This window comes from Camelina sativa, chromosome 9 (assembly GCF_030686135.1).
Source record: "Camelina sativa cultivar CO46 ecotype springtype chromosome 9, ASM3068613v1".
NCBI lineage: Eukaryota > Viridiplantae > Streptophyta > Magnoliopsida > Brassicales > Brassicaceae > Camelina > Camelina sativa.
In genome coordinates, this window is record NC_141888.1 from 5,526,150 (window position 1) to 5,547,000 (window position 20,851).

The window sequence follows — 20,851 nt, forward strand, 5'->3', positions numbered from 1 at the left end:
CGGACTCTTGAAAACTGACGAGGAGGAGGCCGATGAAATGGTTTCAAAGGTAACTCCCCGTGAACTCGACCTTGCTGCATTCTCATCCCTCTTGGCGGATACGCCCGATCTCTTATGCAACGAGCACCCTCTTAGCGTCACAATCGACGAGTCCGGTACTAACCTCGGGCAACTCTCGAATCAGGGGATGGACGACTATCTGGCGACCACCAGGTCGGAGGGGGAGCTTGTGGAGATGGGCTTGGCCCTCTCCGAAGCGGCGTCTGAACCTGTCCCTCCGAATCAATAGTTCCTATTCTGGGGTTGTTTTGGCATGAGTTGCCCCCCTTTTTGTAGTATTTATTTTTAGATTTGGTCATGGTGACCACTCCGTATGAACTATTTTCTTTTTGTGCCATTTTTTGTTTAATTTCCACAATGCGAACTAAATTTCCAAAGCCTTTTGTTTGAAAAGATGGTTCGAGCAGAAATGAACGCGAAGTGAGAACTTCGGTTAAATAGTTCGAAAAAATGACATCCCAACTTTTATCAGTAAAGCTGAGTACGAAGTGAATACTTCAGTTTAGATAAGAATTTTGCGAAACTAAGCTTTGACTTTAAGCAAAGCAGGGGACGAAGCGAAGACTTCGGTTTAGTGTTTTCGCAACATTGAGCTTTAAAGTAAAGTTGAATACGAAGTAAGAACTTCGGTTTAAGATCGCGAAGTTGGACCTCGGCTTTAGATGCGAAGTCAGGCTTCGGCTAGATAAGAATTTTGCAAAACTAAGCTTTGATTTTAAAGCGGAATACGAAGCGAGAACTTCGGTTTAGAGTTTTCGCAACAATAAGCTTTTAAAGTAAAGCTGAGTACGAAGTGAGTACTTCGGTTTAGGTTTGCGAGGTTAAACCTCGGCTTTAAATGATAGATACGAAGTCAGACTTCGGTTTTTTTTTTTTTTTTTTGTTTTTTTTTTTTTTTTTTTTTTTTGGTATACCATTATTAACAAAAAAGTTTAAGAAAACTTTAAGTTTTATTAATATGGATAGCTGGACCCGAAGTGGGCTGCCTACATACCCTTATCGGGATCAAGCTGAGACATACTTTTTGGCGGGCGGTTCGAACCGTGGTTTTCCTGCAGGCGGAGCGTTTTGTTTTTGTGCAGCGGCGAGTTTGTCTTCCTCCGCGACTATCCAGTTCGAAACCCGGTGTAGTGCGTCTTGAATGGTTGGGAACCGATTTACGGACAGCTCTTCGCGGAAGCGAGATTCATGCCAGAGGCCGTTCTTGAGCGCGGCCAGGACTGTGGAGTCCGAGAGTCCGGGAATCTTGACCTGGATCTCCTTGAACTTTGTTATGTAAGACCGGAGAGACTCTCCAGCCTTTTGGCTTAAGTTCCAAAGCTGAGCGTCCGTCACCGCAGTTTCGATTAGGCTAGAATACTGCTTGACGAACGAGGTCAACAGTTCGGTAAAGTTTGAAATGGAGCCGGCTGCTAAAGATGCAAACCAAAGTAGTACCGGTCCACTAAACGTTTCTGCGAACAGCTTGCAGTACCCAGCGTCTGCTTCGTGGGGCTCGAGGTCCACCCGGCTAGCTGTCAGCAAGAACGTCTTGAGATGACTGGTCGGATCTCCTTTTCCTTCGTAGCTCGAGAACTTAATTTTGCCCGTATCTTTGATGCGGACTCGGGCTATTTGATCGGAAAAAGGAGTTCGCCTTGACTCCTCGATCACTCGAAAGATGTCTGGAGCTGAAGTGGTTGCACTGTGCATCACAGACCGCATGTCTCGGATTTCGCTCTGCATGCGGAAGATCTCGGGATTGGTAGCATACCCCGAAGTAGAAATATTTCCATCCACAGGGAGAGGAAGACGGACTGGGACCTCGGAAGATCGGACAACGCCGGGCTGAACCGGAGTGTGGCTACCGCCAACCAGCGGTGGCGCTGTTTGCGTATTGGTTTGAGGTGGGAACGAATCTCCCGGAGTGACATCTGTTGCTGCCACCAGCGAGGTGGAAGGTGGAGTCACACCGAAGAAATCCAAAGCACGTCGATGTGGGTTTTGGTCAGAGGACAGGAGATCGACCCGATCGGCGTACGCGCGGTGGGAGGCTGAGAGGTCTGCTACGGACGTCGTAACTTCCTCCAGACGAGCGGAGATCTGACCCTCCAAGGTGTCGAATCGTTCAGTAAGAGCGGCGGAGGCGGCTTGCTGACGGTCGGACTTTTCGGACAAGTCCTGCAGGAGCTTCTGGATCACCTCCAAAGATGCCTGATTGGGAGAGCTGGTTGCCATAGTGGTGGTTGCGTGGAGTGTATTTGTGTAAGAAATCGGAACTAACGAGAGTCAGGCGATAACTACCCTCCTTCTAGCGCCAAATGTGAGAACTGAGAATGAGCTTCTCCTTCCGAAGTGATTTAAATTGTGGAGGAGCTTATCGCCGTAAAACAGTTCCGAACTGAATTGAGAGAATTTGAGAATTTGAACTTGTATTGCTATTGCTGGAAAAAATATTCGATCCCCTACAACTGACCCCCCCCCTTACATATTTATACCGACCAATTTATTACTAAATTAATGCGCCATTAATAGGACGCGATTTGCGCGGACTAATTAATCCTCTTGAATGCGGGAATCTTTGACCTGGACCGAACTGCGAACTGACCAGCACGAAACATCTCCGCGCTCTCTTCCTTTCTTCGGGCCTGATGAGCCGATCACTAATTCGCTCTTGGCCCAGTAGACTAGCCCGGCCTAGGCCCTCTTGCCTATTGCCCGAGATGGCAGATCGTGGGTACAACACTAATAACTGCCAAGTTTTCGATGTATAATTGTATAAACAAGCTCCGTCGATTTAGATAAGATTAAGATTTTTTCGAATTATTCGGATATCACAACCTTTCTTATTTTTAATACAATCTGTCAATCTTACAAAAGCAGCTTAAGTCTTAAGATATATCACAAGCGTTCACCAAAACCTCAAGATGAATCAGATGATAACCCATAAATAGCGATTAGAGTTTCAGCCTCTGAGACGCCGCAACGTTTTATTCAATCACACACACACACACACAACACAAAACCATATAAGTTAGCCCTTAAGCAATCATAACACAGCAGTTTAAGATAAAATGGTTGAGCCTCACGCCACAGCAGCGTTTAGACTCCTCCCAATGCAGCTTGTTCTCAGGATCAGCTGACGGACAACACGTGTAAACGGACATTGTCCCGGCCCTAGAAGGACCCGCTGATTCTCCAATCACAAGCAGCTTGTCTCCAAGCGACTTAAACGCTACTCCCCATCCTCCATGAGACTTAGCTCTCACAGGCACATCTCCAAGCTTCTTCCATGCATTTGCCTTTGCATCATAAAGGCGAAGCTCGTTTTTGGAGGTTTCCAACGAGTAAAGATCATCACGAACCACGGCGATGAGCGGTGGAGATTGAACAGAAGAGAAAGACATGTCTATGAGAATGTCCGGTATTAGTTCCCATGTGTTAGTCTTCTCGTCGTAACTTTCTCCGCAAGTTAGGTTTTGACCGTTCTCGTCCCGGCCTCCGAGAACGTAAAACTTGCCGCGCAGGTAACAGCCGGAGCAGAACTTCCGCCGCTTATGCATTCCGTGGAGAAGTGTCCACGTTTTGGTCTCGGAGTCGTACTTCTCCACAATGTTAACGACTTCCCTAGTCCCGTTTCCGTCTATTTTCCACCCGCCAGCTACAAACACAACTGTCCCACAGGTAGCAGAAGCGAACAAGATCCGCGGCGTGATCATCCCGGGACCTTTGAACCATTTGCTCGTCTCCAACTCATACCGCCACAGCGCAATGCTACCCCCTTCTTTCCCAGTGACAATCAGATGAGTTCCCGCACAGAGCGATTCTTTATCTCCGTTGAGGAAGCAATAGTCAGAAGTATTAGGGCCAGGAAGCTTCTGAAAATTCTCTAAGTCCTTATCAAACATAGTCCAAGTCGTGTCGCCGGTCGACCGCATAAAGACAGACGGTTCAACTACACCGCGCTCTCGTCTCACCTTGAAAACCTCATCGGTCTTTAGCAAACGCGAAAACCCCTTATTAAGTAACTTAAGTTTCCAATACTCGAAACGCGGCACGCGTGCGAGTATCTCGACCTCTAGCTCGTAAAAGAGCTGAGGAACATTTAGTAAACAATAATCTGCATCCTGAGGTTTGAAACAGGTAGCCTGAGTGGTGGACTCCCCTGTTTCTTCCTCATCCCAATCCAAACAAGGTTCTACGTTTAGATCAGGTATCTCGTAGCCATGAATCCGAAGCTTCTTCGGCCTAAACCTGCTTGAACTTGCCCGAATCATACCGGTATGATCTTCTCCTAGCATCAACATAGTTTTTGTAATATCCCGGCCTAGCTAGCTAGTACGCTTTTGACATTCCCCTTCTGTAAATATATTAACCCAAAACTAATTCAGAATCAAACAGAACCGAATCAACATATTCAGATAGAGAATCAATTGTAAAAGCACTTTTCAAGTATCAATTTTTTTTTTTTTTTGAAACAACAAAGATCCGAACTTTTTTTTATGGAACAGAAAAAGAAAAAAGAAGAAGATTAATCTTGGATTAATTAAGTTCGGAAAAACTTGATTTGTATGTAACTGAAAACATTAACTAATCGAATCCAAATCAAGAGAACTGAAACAGTCAACTAGGATAATTAAGAAAAGAAAAAAATATATTTTTTAGCTAATCCGAGTTCTAAACAAGCAATTAGAGAGATTTGACTAAATTAAAACAGTCAACTATGGATTAAAGCCTGCAAACCCTAAAATCAACGGTCTAAAAATGAAAACACACGCAGATGTTTGAATAAATTACTGAAGAACAAGTAGAGATACCAAGACCCAGATAACAAGATGAGTAATAAGAGTCTATGTGTTACATGTTTTGTATATCACTAAATATATATATACCTGAAGAAAAAAAGTCAAAGATGAGAGGGATTAGAGAGAATCAAAGAAACTTACAGGGGAAGACGTAAAACAAAAACCCTAGAAATGTTTTTCTTTTCCAAGCTTCTCTTCTCTCTTGTGTTGCTATCTTCTTCTTCTTTTTATTCTCCATCTGTAAATAAGAAAACAAATCAGAAAAAATACAAAAAGAGATGACGAGAGATTTAAAATATTAAATACCTAAAAGAGAAATTAATCTTTTATTTAATATTATAATTATCAAAGAGCTTTTTTACGAAAGAGAGAAAAGGTACCCCCACCCTCAGTTGCTGGGGAGATTCAAGCTTAATTTAGAATTCTTCAGAATCAAAAAAAAAAAAAAAAAAAAACTTACTTTATATATTGGAATAATAAAGGGATACGATTTGTTAATATATAATTTTTTTTTTCTGAGGCAACGACAAAGCCATGTTCGGTTCATCTTCAAGGATTGCCGGTAAAAACTCGAAAAGGCCAAAAAAAGCTAGGATTAATAAATATAAAAATGTGATTATGCGTGACTGTGCGCGAGACTATGCGTGGAAGAAAAGTAATTTTCAAATCTAAGAAGAGACAAAAAATTATAAAGTTTCTTCTTGAAAATTTAAAAGAAAGAAATGGTGGTCATATTTTTCTAATCTAAAAAGAAAAGCTTTAATTGTATGGAAAACATATTAAATTAGTCAGGCATATACTGTAGATTGGAATATTCTACACTGCCCTATATTGTTTTTTCTATAATAAAAGTTTGTGTAAGTAATTTGTGCTTATCTTTCATTAGAGTCATTCAGTTTAGCTTTTAGGTAGATAGTGCCATAGTGGCTTCGTCTATGTGTCTGCATTATGAAGAGTCTTCGTATGAAAAAAATCGAATTAACTTGCAACCAAGTTCTCACGAATCCTATTAACTTATACTAGGTATGGAGCCCCCGCGATATCGCGGAGGACATTTTAGTAAAATATTCGTTACAAAATTTCTTTATTTAAATTTATTTATTAAACTATTGGGATTTCTAATAAAAAATTTAAAAACATATAAATTTTTAAAACATTCTTTATATCTTTATTGAAAAATATTTTTAAAAAATAATCTTACCTTCACATATGATTAAATATATAATTAACAATGTTACACACATCAAATTAAACAAATTTTTACGATTAACTGCCATGAGATTACATTGCAGTTGTGTTATTTCGTTCGCTTTTATTCGTCATAACCTTTCGTTCGCATCTTTTCAATGTAACATTTTATCTGTGTATTTTCGTCGTAATGTTTCGTAAAATATTTTTTAATTTCTAAAAAAATGAATAAATGCAATCTACAGTCGTATCTTCTCTTCTTAAACTTACAGTCATATTTTTATATATTTTATGAACCGTTACAACTTGTTCTCTTGTTGTCAAATATGATATGTAAATGATTATATATTTTTTTAAATGATAAAATTATGAATACATTGTATAAGACAATATAAATTTCTTAAATAATTACATAGTAAATTAAAAATATTAAAAATATTAATTGAGGACCATTCTTAAAATGACATAATGATTTGCTTAAATTCATTTCAATTAATTATTTTAATATTTTTAGCATAACTCAAACATATTTCTATCTCCAAAATCAATTTTTACTTCATACAAAATGAATAAAAATATTACTATTCACTCAATCAGTAGGAAAATTACCAATCCTCTCAAATTTGAATATAACAAAACAGAAAATTATAACATATTTTATTTATTTGAATCAAAACTCAGTTATATATTTATATAAAAAAGAATACATCTATTTTCATAAAGGCAGTATTGTATACAAACAACTATCGTTTCATAGCTGAAACATATTTTTATGTAAACCAACTTATAGTCATTAAACATTTTGGCAATTATAATAGATTATATATATATATATATGGTTAATCTAATATTGGATGTACTTACTACTTATTTTTCTCCGCGTAAGATGCTGGTTAATTATCTCGAGTCACACATAAATAAATAATATAATAAATATTAGAGGGGAACAATAATAGTTATAACCTTTAACAATAATATTTAGGTGTATGATGTAGCATCACAATGTGCGCGTCTAAGGAAGATGGTCGGCCAAGGACGGCCGGGTTCATTGCTTCCACACACTCCTATTTCTTTTTGGTAGTCAGAATCCAAAACCTTTTCAAACTTTTATAATATTTCATATTCAGTATCTTTTGTTGTTAAGATTTTAATTTGAGTGTATTATGACTAGAACTAAATATACAAATTCCCTTAACTTGTATGAAGTTGTAGATAAGTCTTTGTCATCAAGATAGTTTATTGGACAATCATCTCAACCATCAATCTTTCTGTTGATTACCAGTTTTCCATCTCCCAATAAACTGAATATTCCCAACAGTAGAAAATATAATAGAACAAACTGTGATATTTTATTTTTATTTTTACCTTGATATTTCATAATCAGATATTTTTTCAAAAAAATAGAAATATAGAATTCCATTTTGTTTTCTATAATACAATTAGTTTTTAATCAAAAAGCATGGAGTAGACAAATATATACTTGTGACAAAAAAATAAACAAACATATACGAGCCAATATGATCTCATTTTTTGAAAAACCAACTTGAACCACAATTTTTAACAGCTAAAAACAAAAATTTCGGTTTGGATTCATACCAATAGAATGATAACCATCGATGAATAGATGGTTGTATACCTAAGGACTTAATATAATTAAATATTACAGCGATTAACAAAATATATCAAACTGGAATAATTTTCTCACAGTGATGAGACATCATTTCTAACAAATTCTCTTTTAACTAATACAAATATATAAAAAAATTTGAATACAATGATGAGAAGTTATTTATATATAGATTTCTAAAGATGTGAACAGACACAACTCTATATTCAACAGACGTAACTTTTTAGAGAGACGTAACTATAAAAATTTACTGTCAAAAATATAAAATAAAGAAAATTTGAATACAATGATGAGAAGTCACTTATATATAAATTTATAAAAATGTGAACATTTGAATAGACACAACTCTTCATTTAACAGACACAACTTTTTAAAGAGATGCAACCATTGAATTTTTCTGTCAAAAAAATATATTCTTTACGAAAAGATACGACGAATATATAGATTTTTAAAGATGTGAACAGACACAATTGTTTGTAAAAGACACAACTCTATATTCAACAGACACAACTTATTAGAGAGACGCAACTGTAAAAAATTACTGTCAAAAATATAAAATAAAGAAAATTTGAATACAATGATGAGAAGTCACTTATATATAAATTTATAAAAATGTGAACATTTGAATAGACACAACTCTTCATTTAACAGACACAACTTTTTAAAGAGATGCAACCATTGAATTTTTCTGTCAAAAAAATATATTCTTTACGAAAAGATACGACGAATATATAGATTTTTAAAGATGTGAACAGACACAATTGTTTGTAAAAGACACAACTCTATATTCAACAGACACAACTTTTTAGAGAGACGCAACTGTAAAAAGTTACTGTCAAAAATATAAAATAAAGAAAATTTGAATATAATGATGAAAAGTCACTTATATATAAATTTATAAAGATATGAACATTTGAATAGACACAACTGTTTGTAAAAGACACAACTTTACATTTAACTGACGCAACTTTTTAAGAGATGCAACTATTGAATTTTCTGTAAAAAAAAAAAAATTACAAAAAGGTACGACGAAAAATCGCAACTGTTGGCATTTTTCAGATTATTATTATTATATAGATTTATATGTGTTTAATGCATTCTTAGAAAGAAAAAAAAAAGAGTTATTATTGATCAATCCTTGCAACCTCCTATGATTATTTTATATATACATCATAATATCGAGGGAAAAAAACAAATAATATTATACATTTCCCTATGTTTCTTATGGGTTAAATCAAAGCCAAAATTGAAGTCTTTAAACTATCGCATTTAGTTTCTTTAATTGTTTCCAACATAATATGCATAAAATATTAGGTTTTTTTTTGTTAATAAAAGATTAGCTCAAACGAGCCAATGCGTAGGGAAATCGTTTACATACAAAACATTTTGCGGAGATGTGCGCGCATAGCGTGCCAGAATATCCGCTTTTGAATTTGCATTTCTGGGAATATAAAATAAGGAAAAAGAAGAGAATTCCTCCCTGTCCGTCCTTATATCATCTAGGTAAGTTGAGAATGTCAGCCAGTCATGTGACGAAGACACCATCTTTACCAAATCAGCGCAGTCTTAATAGAAAGCCACTTCGCGGTAATCATATCCGATCATGCAACGCATTGCTCAAATGAAAGCTTCCACTTCAGCATGTAAGGGGGAGAGACTTCACCGAAAGTTAGTAGCTCTCCTGCTTGGCCTTGGATCCTGGGACTGAGTACAGAACCACACCTGGCTCCTGCGAACCGATCGTCCGACTTCCAAGAACCATCAACGAAACAGCGGTAACCTGTAAAAAACAAAGGCAGAGAAAATTATCAAAACTTTTATTATTTATTAACTGAACCTATTTTTTTAGCATGTTATGATTATTTTGTCTGGTATTATTCAGTAAAAGTTATATAGCATCAGTTGAACATCATATATATAAGATCATGTAGTCATCTTTTTCCAAAAATATATTGTTTAAAAGTTTAATTCATTATCAAAAAAATCCTTTAATTATACTATATTCGGAGGTTTTCAGATAGTAAAAAAAAAACATGATAAAGTATTGCATTCCAATTTTAATAAACATTTATGGATTATAAGCGGTAACAGATAACTCAATTTGTTTCTCAATTTCTATTTGCGTTTTCTTGTAAATTTGCTAATAATGTAAGCAAAGTAAAAAAAATATATATTTTGTATTGTAAAATACGATAAAAAGAACAATGAAGATCAAATAGTACGCATGATTGGATAAGAGTGTGGCACACTGGCGTGATGGCAACTTTTAGACTTGATAGATCTCTGTCTATTATATTCAAGTCAGTATCGTCATTTTCTTTGTCCTCGACTCCTTTCTCAATGGTAGGGGTAACTGATGTTCCATTTCCCCGATTGAGTGATATATATACGTTTTCGGTTCTTCTTATTTATTTATATATAACTGTAAATGTCAATGAAAATGAAATGTTTAGGAATTACGTAAATCAGGTAAAGGCTATGGTTTTTGTAACTATTTTTCCCTGGTATATTTTCATGCTAGCTAGACCACTATCACGAGAAACGGGGACTATAATAATAAGTAACATAAAAGAACATAATTTACATTTGTTAGCTAGTGCTCGTTTAGTACTGTATAAGGCATTTACATGATCAGAACGGTAAGACTTAGTGGTAGAAAACTAAAAATAGAAATGCTATAGTAATGTAGTATAGTAACAATGATGAATTTTAGCCGTTAGATTGAAAGAGTTAGTCCATCTATGTTTACAGAGATGACTCAATAGACTACTTACAAATATAAATGTTATGTCTATAACAAAAGTCAAAAGGTAATGTCATTCTTTGTGCAATTAATATTTTCCAAAACAGCCTAAATTTTTAGATTATAAATATATCAAAGCGTGGTCCTATTCCTATAATCCCAAATCGTGAATGATAGCCAAAGAACCTACGTAGTACTACGTATGGAATATTTTACATAAACATGATTTTCTGAATCATTATACATACAAAATTATTAAATATAAAAATTTGGATAATGACAATAAGAAGTCGACATCATCATATAACTAATTCTGAAACTTAGTCCACTAGAGAAATTAAATGTAAAATAACCCAACCCAAATGCCCACAAGTCGTATCCGGTGAAGGTAGTCTACCAAATGTGTTATTAAATTTTTTTAATACCATTTGATGTTGGTAAGAAAATTTGTTTTTAATGCATTTGTAATTTCGTGACTTTCTCTCAATAGCAATTAATTACTATATTGGGCTTGTTTGTTTAGCTGCTGTAGGTATCTGCGGCTGCGGCAGACGCAGGTATGGTTGTTCGTTTGCTTACTGCAGGTACCTGCGTCATGACGCTGCGGCAAATGCTGCGACCTGTGTCTAATATTTTTAAACGTTGTTTCAATTCAGCGGTTAAAAACATAAACACAGCCGCTGCCGCAGCCGCCAGCGTCAACCAAACGAACAAGCCCATTATTGTGTTGGATATCTTGCTCTCAAATGCGATAATGGTGACTGATTACAAAATTAATTCTTCCATAAATAGATATCCAACACAAGAAGGGCAGTATAAAAAATCTATATACTCCCTCTGTTTCACAAAGAGTGTCATTCTGATACTTTGCACAAAAATTAAGAAAACATTGAAATATACATATATGTCCTTATTTAATAGGTTAATTTAATTATAAATCAAGGGTAAAACTAGAAAATCTAATGTAAAATATGCATTGGAAATATAAAATAATGCATTGGAATTGTAAAGTGACACTCTTTGTGAAACAAAGAAAAATCTCCAGAATGATACTCTTTGTGAAACAGAGGGAGTATATTTTTTGAGATATTTAGCAAATAAATCTTAGAGTTTGAATCTATTTACAAGTATGCCATTAACATTAATTATTAATTTATTTTTTATTTAATTTATTAATATTAAATTTTAATTTTTGGAAACAAGATTTCTCATTCTAATAAAATTTCTAAAACAATAGGAACCACTCCCTTTAACATTAAATATTAAAGTTTATAATAAATTTAATTAATATTAAGTTTTCAATTTTATAAAACAATATTTTTCCATAGAAACATTTTCTAAATAAATTATATACACACATCTTGGGTCCATTTTAATAACCAAAGAAAAAAAATGTGGAATTCATGTCAATCCCAACAAATAATTGTTAACAACTTTTATTTGCATTTCACAACAAAACTATGTATACTAAAGTTAACTGATTCTTTATATTTAAAACATACAAAACTACAATACAAAATTATCCTGTACATATATCTAAACAATTTAAAATAATAAAAATACTACTATCTGTAAATAAATAAAAAACACAGTATATTCTTTCTATAAATCACTACTTATTTAATTGTATGTTATACACTTATACTAACTTATACAATAATATAAAACAATAAACTTCAAACAAAATACTTTCTAATTTCTATACTAACTAATATATCTATGTTTGTAAGATTATACATTTAAAAAAATATGAAATCAACATTAGTTGTATATATTTAATCTATAAAACAAATTATATCTTTTATGAAAAAATAGTCCCGCGGTGTACCGCGGGTGAATATCTAGTAAAATTATAAAAAAATATTGCAACGGCACTCATTACATTTCATATAGAAACAGAAAAAAAATGAAAATGTGTTTAAAGCGTATACCTAGCTAGTTATTTAACAGTTAAAAAACATATAACTATATATGCTGTACTGATAAAATAATAAAGAAACTAGATTAAGACCCGTGTTAGAGCACGGGTTGAAATTCATTTTATTTATATTGTATTTTTCTATAAAATATAATTTATGTTATTGTTTTTAAAACTTTTTTTTGGATAAAACATTATGCAATAAAATCATATGCTAAATATAAAGGCTTGAAAAAAAACACTTATTTTGTAAGTTTTATCTTGTTAAGACAATCTCTATTGTATTTCTCTATTTTTTTCTCTAAAATAGAGTAACTCAAAAATAGAGCATTGTTTTCCTCCAATGTTTTACTCTATTTTCACCTCTATAATAGAGTTAGTGTAAAAAAAATAGAGGTGAGAATATATTTGCTCTATATATAGAGCAATCCTATTATTTTCTCTATTTTAAAGTAAAATATAGAGTAGGGTTGGAGCAAATGTTGCTCTATAATAGAGATTTGACTCTAAAATAGAATGGGGTTGGAGATGCCCTAATGATTCTAAATAAATATTGTGTTATAACACAGGTTAAATTTTATTTCTTAATCTATCTTGTAACCCACTATTTAACTAGTAACCAATCAATCTATTAATTTCGTAATATATTTTTTGTTAATGTTGTGGTCTATCGATAAAATCTGTGGAAAATAAATTTGTAGTATTGGGTTTAAAGATCTTTGTAAACAACGTGATATATAAGTAAAATTTTCAAAAAATACAATTTGGAATATCAATAATTTTATTTATTACCATCAATATATCAATTATCAATTTGGAATATTCTTAATATTTAGGTTTGACCATTAATATTAATATATGGATTAAGCTATAACCTATTTGTAACTATTTGTAATCATTTATTAAAAATATAGAGTCTATGAAAACTATGTAGTGTACTTCCCTTTTATTAAAAAAATGATAGCTACGATGAAGATGGGTTGCTGCACCTGCTAAACAACTTTTACTAAATACTTATATGTAAAAAGTATATTGATTTACGATTTTTCTTTTTTACAACTATTGATTTACGAATTTCCTCATTTAAATCATAGATTATCTTACAAAAAAGTATTGATTAGTTTATGTAAAGACTCATGAGAGATCGACAACTGCGTTATCGGCCAATCTTAAGACTTCGTTAGTTGCATCAAATCTAATTTTTTTTATCACGTATAGATTTTTTAAACTCATAAACCAAAAGCACCTTTGTCGAACCTTAAAATATATATTTTGAAAGAATGCAATTTCTTTTGATATAGTAAAGAGGAAGTTCACGTAGACAGTCACCATTATCGCCTCCCACATGAAATATTTTATTCAAGATATTATAGGAGACACATGTATCAACAATTTTTATATATCCATGGAATATTATGCGCGGAACATTTTTTTTTCGATTCTTTGGTTATCAAACAATACCACCAAAATTAACCAAATCAATAATCGGTTTGATCAATTTGGTTTTCGGTTTATTTTCATTATTTTTTGAATTGACCTGATTTCTAGGTTTTTCGGTTAAAATCAGGTAAAACCAGTTAGATTGGATAACATCAGTTCGGGATATATGTATATTTTGGTTTGATTCTCTTTAGTTTCTGTATAGTTTTGGTAAGATTTCTTAAGAAAAAATGGGTAACCGGTTTGGTTTTTCAAACTGAACAAACAATAAATCGAACACAATTCAAAATCATGCCGTATTGAATGAATTGCTTAACCGATTTTGAAGCGAAGTCTCCGGTTCTTTTCGGTTCGGACAAAAACCGCATCCTGTATATTGAAAAAGAAAACTCCAAAAACAAGAAAACGTTTCACTTATAATGGGCCTTATCAAACCAACTTAGCCCAGATCATTCATCTCACACCCGTGTAAAAAAATACCCGAACCCGTATATCAAACCGGGTTTCATATCTTGACCCGTAATTGATCCTCCACTAACCTAGCTATTGGGGGGGAATTGAATCTTATCCACAATTCAATCTCTCTTCCAGTTTCATCTTCTTCTTCTTCTTCAGCCTCGCGACGCGTTAATGGCGGCTTCATTCTCACTCACGAGCTTCATCTCCTTCATCTCACCATTCAAATCTCAAACCAAACCCACTCCACCTCCGAACATCACTCTTCCTTCCCCGACTATCTCCCAGAGGCGAAGAAATGATCTCGCCATCGAATCAATGGCGGTCGACGAGTCTTCTTCCACCGCATCTTCGCTTTCCTCTGAGCTTGCTTCCGTGATTTGTCCCTCGCTTGCTTACTCGAACACGCTCTTCTTCAGTTCTTCGGGATACAACGTGCAAGTGTTTGTTGAGGATAATGAGTCAGAGGAGAGGCTTGTGAATCGGTTTAGGAGGGAAGTGATGAGAACCGGTGTTATACAGGAATGTAAACGGAGGAGATACTTTGAGAATAAACAAGATGAGAAGAAACGTAGGACTCGTGATGCTGCTAAGCGTAATAAGAAAAGGTTTCACAACTTCATTTTTGTTAGAAATAAGCTTTATAGTAGATTGATTCATATGTTAGGAACAGAGATAGGGTCTTGATGGTTAGCTTGTGAAGATTTGATGCTCAGTTCTTGAAAAAACCATCACTTGTCGCCTAGCTTTAGTGGATTGAGATAACAGAGAGATGGTCTCAAAGTTGAATGTGGTTCATGTTTGGTGATTGAGTATTGATGATTGACTTTAATGATAGTTTCTCATAGCTTCTGAGAATAGTGATACTTTAGTTTATTGAAAAGGAACCATATACGATATCTTAGCTTTAGAGAATTTGAAAAGAGACGTTTTAATCCCCAAATATGTATGCTATGTTTGTTCTGTGAGAATCCCGTTGCTATATCTGCTTTCGAGTGATTGATTCATATGTTGAAACAGATTAGGTATATTGATGATGATTAGAGTTAAAAGATAGTCTTTTTTGTAGCTTTGTGAAGACTTTTGTACTTAGTTCTTGAGAACATTCACTGTCTTTCTTAGCTTTAGAGGATTGAAATATTGAAGAGATGAATCTCAAATTTGTATGTGGTTTTTATGTTTCTTGGTGGGTTTTTTTTTTTCCAGGCGTCCTCAAGCAAGGTTTACTCAAGAAACAAGAGAAGAAGCAGCAGCAGCAACTAAGAGTAAGAAAAAGGATGAAGAAGAAGACAACTGGGAGATGCCTGATGGAGATGTACCTTCTTAAAACATGATTTTTAGTAAATAAATCTCCGGCCTTTCTTTTTCCGTATTATCCGTTTTTTATATTACTTGGTACAATTGTAAGTTCATATGCATTAACTGCATAAAGACTTGCTTCTGGTAATGAGTTATTATTAATGTTATTGCATCTTTAATTTGCATCTGCTGTGGCTTTTCAATGGATGCAATGCAATTGCAAGGTGGTAAAGGTCAGTAGGTCACATTTGGTATAAATAACTGTTTGATCATCAAGCAATACCCACAAATGATGATAGCATGATTCAAGAAGTGTAAACTCTATAGAATCGATTAAGTATGGAGTCTTCCATGTTAAATTTAGACATTCAGTTTTTTTCCTCTTATTTCTTAAGTCTTAACACTCTTAATGGGCTCAATTTAGTATAAACCCATATGTAGGTTGCATATGAATATCTTAATTATGATGTTGATTTGCTAATCACGCCTACAATATTTTTATTCCAAGTCCTTGTAAAAAAATATTGACCAAATTTTTTAAAAAATTATCTAACCACGTATGTAAAAAAATTAAACACAAGTAGCTAATATACTTTTACACGACAACATACCATTTTGGACAACTGTATTAAAAAAGAAATTAAAATTAATATCATATTCAGTACTACAGTAGACTTAATTTCTATTAATAAGATGTACGGTATGAACTTCACTGCAAATTTCCACTCGTTAATAATCACAAAGGATAGCCAAAAAGAATTAGCAAAAAATTAAAATTAAACTTCACAAATAAAAGACAGGAAATAATCAATTATAGGTACCTGAGAGGTTAAGGTTTAATTGTACATTTGATCAATCATATGATTGAATCTTACAAATATTTTACAAGATTCTTCTTGTCTTCAACTTTTTTAACAACGAATCAAAACGAAGGGACGTAATGTAATGTAATGAATACGTGTTCTTTCACTTAATGCTAAATCTCTAATATAAAATTTCAACTTTCACAGAAAGTAAGTGATGACATCAAGTGTCTGATTGGAATCTATAGGCCAGTGGGTGAAATTAACCAATCACTTGTAATTAAAAAACGAAATTTTATAATTCATGCATCATGATGTTTCACTAATTAATCTTTTTTGATTAGGTAAGAAGCAACCACTAAGATAAGAGATCACCCGTCAGCGAACTTTAAAATACGATCCATCATTATGATTGTTTTAAGTGGCAAAGAAGAGCATATAATAAAGAACATACATTTGATTTCACAATATCATTCTTGATAGTTGATACAAACATTGATATAATATAATCATAAACGATTATTTTTTCTGTTCTGATGATACTTATATATAGTTCTAGACTTCTAGTTTTAATGTCAGTCGGAAACACAAATTTCAAACTCATGGAAACATAACTAAAACATACACACATATATATAATCAACTTTGTAGAAAAAGGTAAGACAATTAATACCAAAATAGCAAAACCTTATTCTAAATGGACTTAGTGTTGTTTCACAGATCTTGACATCATAGAAAATAACATAAGTGTTTTTTTAAAAAAAAATTCTAAGCATTTAAAGAATATTATTGATGTTTTAAACAAAAAAAAAAAACACAAAACATTGTTGATGATTGGACCTTTTTGTTTCTTTATGCTCAAATTGGATTCCGTGTGAAATTTTGTAATGACGGTTGTGGAATCTTTTTATACAACTAGATTAACAAGTTGTCAACTCTTTTCATCGAATTATTGAGTGTTTTTTTAAGCTTTACATGAATTATATAGTTAGTGGTCCTGACCTTAATTAGTTTATAATTATAGTGATATTCATTTGTATCTGCGTTTACATGTTTCAATCTACGTATCTGAATGAAAACGTATCTCCCAGTGGGAAATTATTAGTAGGAAGATATGTAATCTTCGTTTCGGCCAAGGCGTGTCTTATGTCATGATATTTGTAACCAACAACAAAAACATTTAGTTTAGGCTACCTTGAATAATACTTGTGAACATTTTGAGTTAACTCAAAGGTAAATTTCGTCAATGATATTATTCCAAATTAAAAAATACTATAAAAAGCTACTGAAAGTCTGAAACCATATAGTACGAATATTAAATTTATTAAAAATGCTACTTGGCAAAAAACTCTATATTTTTTTTTTCTTTCTAAGAATCAAATTTCGTTTTCGATTTTGTCAAGAAAATAAAAAACGTGAGAGTTGTTGTCTGGTCGTCTGGTCGGCGAGAAGCGCAGGTTCGACGTCGTCTTCAATGTACACATATCAGTTAGTATTACGCTCCTCTTGAATATAATCTTATCCAACTTATATTTCTTTTTTTCCACAATTTATCCAACTTATATTTCTTATGGTGTGTACACAATACACAAAGAGTTTCTACAATTTATTATTATTTTAAAATACCAAAGAGGAGTCCATACACGATTTTCTCGTAAAAACACTTAATAGTGAATTTGATGATATATGTATATTTCCATTTTCTTCATTATATTAACATGTCTGTTTTTTCGTCACTCAAAATACAATTGCCATTAACAAAAGAAGAACGTTTCAAGATAATTAATTTAAATATGAAATTTGCTTATAGTTGATAATACATATATAACTGGAGAAAATTTGGCTTTATATATTAGAATAATGTTTTAACTTTTGTCGACGGGGTAATTTTTCATCCCTTTTCTGACAATTATTTATACTTTAATAAGTATTTAACTAACAATATTTCATATGAATTGCGAGAGAAGACTGAAGACGTACGAATAGCCTACTATAGCTCTTGTTTATTTCATATGCTTTCTACGACGTGAAAAATCTCTAAAGACTTTTAACGATAATAAAGCTTTCAATTATTTGAAATATACAGGAAAATCATATGGAGTTATGAACCGTTAATAAATAAAAAATAAAAGTCATATGAACCACGAGGACATGTGTCTAACACAAACGACAGCCAATTGGATCAGATCCGGTCGTCGATAGGACAAGTATTCCTGGGACCAAAGAGAGAGACAAGATCGCCGTTTGATAAGACGCTTCTCTTTCGATTAATCAATCACATGGTGAAGTACTTACCACGTATCTATTTTTGTTTCTTGGTTTCTTACGTGAACCACTCTTATTAGTTATCAGGGATGGTCGTAGTTTGCAGTCTTTATACACTTATTAGCTTTTTTCACTTACAAACACAACTTGTATCAAGATATTTTTTATGGTTTATATATAATGTACATTCGAGGATCAAGCTCTCAATCTTACGATTACTATCATGGAAATTGGAAACAAAAAAAAAGTATAGAACAAGTTGTATTAAAAAGTTGTCTGTTTGATCACCTCAAGAGTTGAGTATTTGTGACCGTTAGATCTCTCTCTCTCTCTACATGAGTCCAACGTATATGAACTGTTATACTCATACGTACAAATTAGTTGAAAGGTAGTGCTAATCTGTCCGATGTAATGGCTGAGTTGGAACTTGCCTTTAATCCACAGTTTGACATTTGGCAATTTTCAACCAAAACAAAACCAACTGGATGATCATTGTTTTCTTTATTAAATTTGATTTTTATAGGTACCCAACAACTAGAGTATCGATTAGATATAGACCATTAGGACGCAACAATGTGAAACCGTATCACTATGGGACATTTAAAACCCCAGATCTTGATAGTTCTATTTGTAAACGAATCCGAGTTTTGGATAATTCTATGGTTTTATAAATAAATATAATATGATTTTCAATAAAAATTCTGTTTACTTTCTCTAAATTTTATTATAGTGAGAGACATCAAATTTGTAAATTAAGTATATAATCAATAATATGTATTTTAAAATTCTACTATAATTATTTTTGAAAATATTATTTTCTTGACTATTAAATTAGTACTGTCCATGAAAAAATAGCATATGTTGGACATAATTTAATCATTATCAACTTTTGATAACTATTTCTAAAGTCTAAAATAAAAAAATAAAAAATAATTAATATATAATTTTAAAAAAGATGTTGAATATTTGATAAAATGACGGAATTTTGATTCATTTCAATTTTTCGGAGTTAATAACATTTTAGATAAAATGAAAGGATAAACCTATAACAAGAGTCTAAGAAACATTTATCTTGTTCAGAATCGACGATCTTGATTTGTTGGCAAAAAGCACAATATATGAAAATTGCATTCGTTAGAGAAAAAAAATTAGTGACATTTCATATCCTAGATCTGTTCATAAAATGTGTCACAGAACACACACACCACACGCTCTCTCTTCTCACATTGGACTTTTTTTTTTTTTGATCAACATCTCACATTGGACTAGATTCGACAATTACACTACGTCGATTTAAAACAAGGGAAAATTGCATATGTTAGGCATAATTTAATTATTGTCAACGTCCGATAATTATACCTAAATTCTAAAATATATCTATAAATAAAGAAAGATGTTAATATTTGAATATTTGATTTCATTTGAAGATTTCTTAAAATAAATCATTAGTTTAAATTAAAATTAAGTTATTTTCATATATTATATTCAAAATTAATTATATTAATTCTTTTGTAAATTTTGTTAATGATAAGTTACATTTTTTGTTTGTTATTAATTTATGTGTTAATTGTGAAAATCTAATTTTAACTAAATAAATTTATTTGTGTTATAATATTTTTAAAATCAAATTATATGATATATCCTACTATATTAATTGAGAAGTACAAATATAAAACTAACCTTAAAAAGTATAAAAATTTACATTCAAATGCCATTAGAAATAATTAAGAAAAAAATAAAATCATTGAAAGTAATAAAGATTATTAATAATTAGTTAATCATCTAATTATCTATTTAAACAGATAAACTCAAATGTGAATCCCACCATCATCGGGTTCTATTATGTTTACTTCAGGTTTTATTATGTTTCACACCATTATCAAATCCCACACACAAAAATTTATTAAAAAACATAGCTACAAAAATGTTAGCCTTCCCATTACCTAGAGATCTGAAGCCTTTTAAGAATTAATGGCCTATTCTCGTCAAGTCTAATCTAAAGACAAATGGTTATTATTGTCCGATGAGCTATACATGACAGTAATGTTAGTTACATCTGTTTACTTATTTCATAACTAAAGCAAAGATTGTGTATTATTGACAAAGGTTTAAACAAGTTTATTCATCAATACATGCAAATATGTTATTGACAAAGGTTTTCACTTTCAATAAACATTTTTAAAATACAAAATTATTATATAAATAAATCAAATTTATAATCACAAACAATTATAAATAACATAATAAAAAAAATTACATTACAAAAAA

General features: G+C 32.4%; 1 protein-coding gene and 1 pseudogene across 2 annotated transcripts; one reads left to right on the forward strand and one right to left on the reverse strand.

Moving 5' to 3' along the window:
* Positions 1 to 3,055: 3,055 nt before the first annotated feature.
* LOC104710533 (F-box/kelch-repeat protein At3g27150 pseudogene) lies at positions 3,056 to 5,103 on the reverse strand (annotated as a pseudogene). Its single transcript, XR_015565968.1, has 2 exons — positions 4,986 to 5,103; positions 3,056 to 4,399 (listed from the first exon to the last, which is right to left on the reverse strand). The product of XR_015565968.1 is annotated as an F-box/kelch-repeat protein At3g27150 pseudogene (transcript).
* A 9,103-nt stretch (positions 5,104 to 14,206) lies between these two features.
* On the forward strand, positions 14,207 to 15,700 carry LOC104710534 (small ribosomal subunit protein bS21c). Its single transcript, XM_010427151.3, has 2 exons — positions 14,207 to 14,824; positions 15,423 to 15,700. The coding sequence occupies exons 1-2, from the start codon at positions 14,391 to 14,393 to the stop codon at positions 15,541 to 15,543; spliced, it is 555 nt and encodes a 184-aa protein (XP_010425453.1). The 5' UTR covers positions 14,207 to 14,390; the 3' UTR covers positions 15,544 to 15,700.
* The last annotated feature ends 5,151 nt before the right edge of the window (positions 15,701 to 20,851 follow it).

Excerpts from the sequence above, each read along its gene's own strand:
- LOC104710534 (XM_010427151.3), top strand. The coding sequence starts at position 14,391 with ATGGCGGCTTCATTCTCACTCACGAGCTTCATCTCCTTCATCTCACCA. Across the intron at positions 14,825-15,422 it reads GCTAAGCGTAATAAGAAAAG|GCGTCCTCAAGCAAGGTTTA; the intron begins GTTTCACAACTT and ends TTTTTTTTCCAG.